At 43.0% G+C, this 6484-nt stretch overlaps 1 protein-coding gene across 1 annotated transcript in view; it reads right to left on the bottom strand.

Moving 5' to 3' along the window:
- Window positions 1–2226, bottom strand: part of cacna1fb (calcium channel, voltage-dependent, L type, alpha 1F subunit) — a 26335-nt gene extending 24109 nt beyond the window's left edge. The window contains exon 1 of the mRNA XM_061073983.1: window positions 2205–2226. Coding sequence (XP_060929966.1) covers window positions 2205–2226 — 22 coding nt within the window. The remainder of the gene's footprint in view (window positions 1–2204) is intronic.
- Between the last annotated feature and the right edge of the window lie 4258 nt (window positions 2227–6484).

The raw sequence follows: 6484 nt of genomic DNA, 5'->3' as shown, positions 1-6484 counted from the left end.
CTGTTAGTAGCTGCACTGACTCTTATTAAAGGAGTTATAACGACTGATGTAACGTTTGACTGACAGACGACACAGACAGACATAATTTGGTTTGAATGTGAATCTGTTGAAACAAAGATGAACTCTGAGCCACAGCGTCAGCGTCAAGTCGGCGTTGACCATCAGTAAATGAAGGGTCATCACTTATTCGTCCAGCTCAGCTCTCGCTTCAAATCCTCAAACACCAAAACACCAGAGCACTCCAGAGCAGCAGGTGGCGCTCTTATCCTCGGTATAATGACTTGACAGCCAACTGAACTTTCAGTTTCTTGTTGAGACCCAGAACAGAACGAGGTGAAGACGAAACAAAAACAATCAGATTTACTCTCAATCTGACTCAACATGAAACTTTGATCAACACATGATGCAAAATGTCGTCAACTCATCTTTATCAAATAAACCCAAAGATGTTCTGAATCTGTTTCGGTAGCACAGTTCAACTTCTGCTGCGTTCAAGACAACTGTCGGATATTCCGACATCATACGTAAACAAACATGTCTGACCGTGAGAAGCTGATGTTGATTTGTATCGTGATGAAACGATTTATCTGAAACCTTTTCTACGTTCATACAGAAACTAAGACGAGGGAAACGACGCATGAGGCAACAGATGTTTTACGTGTTGGAAACACATTCAATACAAACGAGGGAGAGAATCTCTCTCCGTCACTCAACAGAGGGTCGACGGGACTCAGCGCCACAGTATCCACGCCTCCATGAGCACCGCCATTGTTGTGTGACGTCAGACGACTGATTCTCCGTGAAGTCGGGGGTCGATTAAATTTCCCCGAGTTCACAAGTTGCATTTTGAATAGCGTTCCATTGCACTTTTTCGAGTAGGAGTTTGGAAAATTCAACATTTGAGTTTTCTGGAACGCGGCTTCCGAACTTGCCTGTGTGTGAAATCACTTTCTGATGATGTCATCATCTCTAACGTAATCAACAATTAAAACGTCACTCAGTGAAGCTCATTCCTCCGCCAAGGCCCCAGGGTCCCTTCAATTCACTCAAGCTGCACCAAATCACATCATTTAGATCTGTTCCCTAACTTTGTCGTGTCTCAGTTATTTTCTAGGATCGTTCACACAGGGTAAAGTTCGTCTGTTCACACCTAACGTTAATATGTATGTGGCCACGTGTCCCAGAACAACAATAATAATAATCTGTTCGCTCAGGACTGAAACAGGTTCTGAGTTCATAAGGAAAACCAGAATCAGACAGAAGTTGTTTTCAGACATGAACACAAGAACTGTAGAGCAGCAGGAGGTGGGACATGATGTATAAACTCTGCTGTGGAAAGATCAGTGTTGTTGTTTCCAGCTCATCCACACCGGCGTCGGCCCTCATCACCAGAAGATCTGGAATCTCCTCGTGTTTCCAAGTTGACATCTTCCTCTTCTATGTGAACGGCTCCTCTTCTTCATCCTGAGATCTTTATGTTCCTCCAGTTTCACGTCACGTGTTAGAAACCTCATCCACACGTCCACTCGCTCCCTGGGAAGCTTCCACACATTGTCCTGATGGTTCCTCACATGGACTAACAAGGACATTTTACACACATTTTACCAGGAGGCTGCAGGAGAAGATCCAGAACATGTCCAGAGACACTGACTCTGACATTTGTTCTCACATCCAGAACCAGCAGAACATGTCAGGAACATGTCTGTGGTTGAGTTCATGTCTGGAAACAGCTTCATGTATTTGTTAAACTAAATAGATTATACAACTTCCAGTTGAAAACAGGATAAATAAAGTCTCTAATTTAGTGTCATTCTTGCTGATGTATAAAAACCTCTGCTGAGGACAGAGAGATGTGGTTAAAGCTCCAGAGAAAGTTCAGATAATTTAAAGCAGGTTTTTAAATAAAAGAGAAAGTGAAACTGTAAAAACTGAATTGAAAACTTTTATTTTGGAGATTTGATTTTTTCTGATCTCTTTAAACATCTGTTGGAGCTGCAGATGTTTGTCTGATCAATTAATCACCAGCTGTTAAAGATCACATCCCCGTCATTACTGATTCATCATCTGTTGATCAGCAGATCGATATTTCAGATGCAGACTCGTTGTTCAATGAATCGACTGTTTGATGAGTGAACCGGTTCACACACACACACACACACACACACACACAAACAGCTGCAACACAAACATCTGGATCATCTTACTTGCTCGGTTCTCCTCGTACATCTCCGCTGCTTCTCTCAGCTCCGAATACCGAAGATCATCTTAATCCATCCGCTGCACTTTGATCAGTTTCCCGTCGGTTCGACCCCCATCAGCTTCTTCTTCTTCTTCTTCTTTTTCTTCTTCTTTTAATTCACTTACATAAACAACTTGTGCTCATTTCACCGCCAACACTTTCGCACTGATCTCAAACTGATCCACTTTCCTCCTGCTGCAGCTGCGGATCAATTCAGTTATCGATTTATTCATCAACACCCGAGCGAAGGAAAAACTGAGGAGATGAAATAAATCCAGAGAAAGAGAAGAGAGAGAGAGAGAGTGTGTGTGTGTGTGTGTGTGTGTGTGAGAGAGAGAACGTTTCAGCTTCACTTCACTAATCTGACTCTCTCTCTCTCCATCTATCTTTCCATCTTTCTCTCTCTCTCTCTCTCTCTCCATCTCTCTCTCTCAATTGGGGATTAAATAGAAAAGCTCTGTGTTAAAGGGGAGGAGGAGAATTAAAGGCGCAGAGAGAGAAATGTCTATATTCAGACACTGATTGTTTTTATACAACAACTAACTGACTTTAAATATAGTTATTTAATTACTTTATATTAAGTCAACATAAGGGATATATACATAGAAAAATATAGGGGAAAATAGGATATATATGTATATACATATTATTTTTCTCTATCGCTTCTCTTCACACAGACAGACAGACAGACAGATAGACAGATAGATACTAAACTCAATCAGATCAGAGATGGCAGGATTCAGGGCAGTGTGTGTGTGTGTGTGAGAGAGTGTGTGTGTGTGTGTGTGTGTGTGTGTGTGTGTGTGTGTGTGTGTGTGTGTCACTAAGCTTCTATATTAAGTCGTCCATAATCTGCTGCAGTCACAGAGAGGATTTACGCTTTCTGTCTTTTCTCTCTGTCGTTTGTTTCAGTCAATAGATAAATATGAAATTAGAAAAAATAATGAAACAGAGTTGAAACAAATTATAACCAGAGTAGAAACCCAGTGGATCACCAGAACCGCCAGTGTTGATTCCAGTGTTTAGTCAGAATTTGCATGAGCACTAGGTTTCCATGGAAACGGTCAACCATAAAATCACCAATCAAATAAACTGACTGTCACAACAAACAACAGTAAACAAACAAGAAACAATAAACCAATTTACTAAGTAAATAAACGAACAACAATAACCCAACTAACTACAATAAATAAACAAACACCAGTAAACAAACTCATTTAAAGTAATAAACAAACAATATTAAACAAACTAAATGAAACAAACAATTATTAATTCTCTTCATCACGTTTCACATCCAGGTAAAAAAGTGGATGTTTCTCCCATCTCTGTCGATTACGTCATTGTTCAGATAATAAACCTTATATATACAGTCTATGTAATAACCACGACTCTACTGCCCCCTGCTGGATAAACGTTATTACAGCCGGAGTGTGGTATGAAAGAGAAGAAGGGAAACAATGAGGAGTGAAAAATATCCTTTATGTAAAAGTAGAAATTCCACCATTTCAAATATTCTGTTGCAAATTACACGAGTAGAAATACAAACACGTTATCGGCCAAATGTACTAAGGTGTAAAAAAAAAACAGTGCTGAATATTTTATAACATTAATCATAAAACTTTATTCTGAATGAAGATTGTGAATAAAATCATATTAATAGTTCATGAAACGTGACAATTAAATAAAAAATAGTGTTTCAGCGTAAAACAATTAATCCATTTGTTTATTTGTTAACTGAAATAAATAATTGATCATCATTCAAAATCTTAAACATTTCATTTTTACAGTCTCTGAAACAATCAGTATTTTTTACAGCGTGGTACCAGAAATTTTACTCAATTAAAGTATGTTGAAGGCGACATAATATCACAGTCACATAAAAGAAAATTCACAAAGTAAAGTTAAATAAAGATAAAAAACAATGGCACTGAGTGAAATGATAAAACATTTATTAACAGAATACAAAACAATTTGTTAACTGAAATAAATAATTGATCATCATTCAAAATCTTAAACATTTCATTTTCACAGTCTCTGAAACAATCGGTATTTTTTACAGCGTGGTACCAGAAATTTTACTCAATTAAAGTATGTTGAAGGCGACATAATATCACAGTCACATAAAAGAAAATTCACAAAGTAAAGTTAAATAAAGATAAAAAACAATGGCACTGAGTGAAATGATAAAACATTTATCAACAGAATACAAAACAATAGTAATCTCTCGGAATGGCCACCAGAGGGAGACAATTCTGTTGGTCAATGATTTTGAAAGGAGCCAAACTATGTGGTTCTTTAACTGGTCCTCGAAGAACATAGAAGAACAAACACATGACTGTCTATAAAGACCATCAGTGACAGTGTGTATCGATATAACACACACACACTGACACACAGAGACACAAAGTTTTATTGTCTCTAGTGTGGCAGTTCACGTACTGGGTGAAGGTCCTCTGCTCTTCCCACCTTCACCCAGTACGTGAACTGCCACACTAGAGACAATAAAACTTTGGACCTAATGTATGCAAACATCAAGGATGCATACACCTCATCCCCCCTCCCCCCGCTTGGTCGCTCGGATCACAACCTCGTTCACCTCGTCACGGACTACAACCCTGTGTTGAATAAACAACGACCTGTGAAGAGGACTGTTAAGGAGTGGTCTGAGGAGACCAGTGCCAGGCTCAGAGACTGCTTCGAGACTACAGACTGGGAGGCACTCTGCAGCCCCCATGGCACTGACATTGACAGCATGACCCACTGCATCACGGATTATATTAACTTCTGCGAGGAGAACACTGTGCCCTCCAAGCTGGTACGGTGTTTTCCCAACAACAAACCCTGGGTGACCCCCGAGATAAAGGCCCTGCTGAACGAGAAGAAGAGGGTCTTCAGATCGGGGGACAAAGAGGAGCTGCGCAGAGTCCAGAAGGAACTCCGGCTGATGATCAGGAAGGGGAAGGACAGCTACAGGAAGAAACTGGAGAAGCGGCTGGAGCAGAACAACGCCAGGGACGTTTGGAGAGGGCTGCAGACCATTGCAGGCCACGGAAAAGGTGTGGGAAGACAACAACCCAGCGGGGACAAGGACTGGGCAGATGAACTGAATCTGTTCTTCAATAGATTTGATTCCCCCCCCCCGCCCCCTCTTCACACCTCTCCTGGCCAGCCCCCCCTCCCCCTCCCCTCCTCAGCCTGCCACCTTCGACACCTGACCCCCACCAGCCAACCCCCACCCCATCTCCAGATCATCATCCCCCCTTGAGACTCTCACCACTCCTCACCCCCACACCCCCACCCCAGTCATCCTCCACCCCTCTCTCTATAACAGATGATCAGGTGAGAAGCCAACTCAAGAAGATCAAGGCAAGGAAGGCCCCGGGCCCGGATGGTATCAGCCCAAGACTGCTCAAGGACTGTGCTGACCAGCTCTGTGGTGTGATCAGGCATTTGTTCAACCTAAGCTTGAGCCTGGAGAAAGTGCCAGCCCTGTGGAAGACCTCCTGTGTGGTCCCGGTGCAGAAGACGCCGCGCCCCAAGGAGCCTAACCACTTCAGGCCAGTTGCCCTGACTTCTCACCTGATGAAGACGATGGAGAGGATTATCCTGAGACACCTACGACTGCTGGTGGGCACACAGCTGGACCCCCTGCAGTTTGCTTACCAGCCTGGGATTGGGGTGGATGACTCAGTTACCTACCTGCTGCACAGATCCCTGCTACACCTGGAGGACAGCAGGAACACTGTGAGGGTCATGTTTTTTGACTTCTCAAGTGCATTCAACACCATCCAGCCTTCACTGCTCAAAGTGAAGATGGAGAACGTGGGAGTGGACCAACACCTGGCTGCATGGACAACGGATTACCTCACCAAGAGACCACAGTATGTGAGGCTCCATCACTGTGTGTCTGACGTGGTGCTCTGCAGCACAGGTGCCCCTCAGGGTACGGTGCTCTCCCCTTTCCTCTTCACCCTCTACACCTCCGACTTCACCCACAACACCACCCACTGCCACATCCAGAAGTTCTCAGATGACACAGCCATCGTTGGATGTGTTCCTGAGGGGAATGACCTGGAGTACAGGGCGGTCATCACAGACTTCGTCAGCTGGAGTGAGCTCAACCAGCTTCAGCTGAACACCAGCAAGACGAAGGAGATGATCGTGAACTTCCGGAAAAAAGCATCCAACTTAACACCAGTGAACATCCAGGGATTGGACATAGAGGTGGTGGAGAACTACAAATTC

This window comes from Limanda limanda, chromosome 7 (assembly GCF_963576545.1).
Source record: "Limanda limanda chromosome 7, fLimLim1.1, whole genome shotgun sequence".
NCBI classification, from domain to species: Eukaryota; Metazoa; Chordata; class Actinopteri; order Pleuronectiformes; family Pleuronectidae; genus Limanda; species Limanda limanda.
Note: the sequence above shows the minus strand (reverse complement) of the source record. Positions and strands in the feature narration are given on the sequence as shown.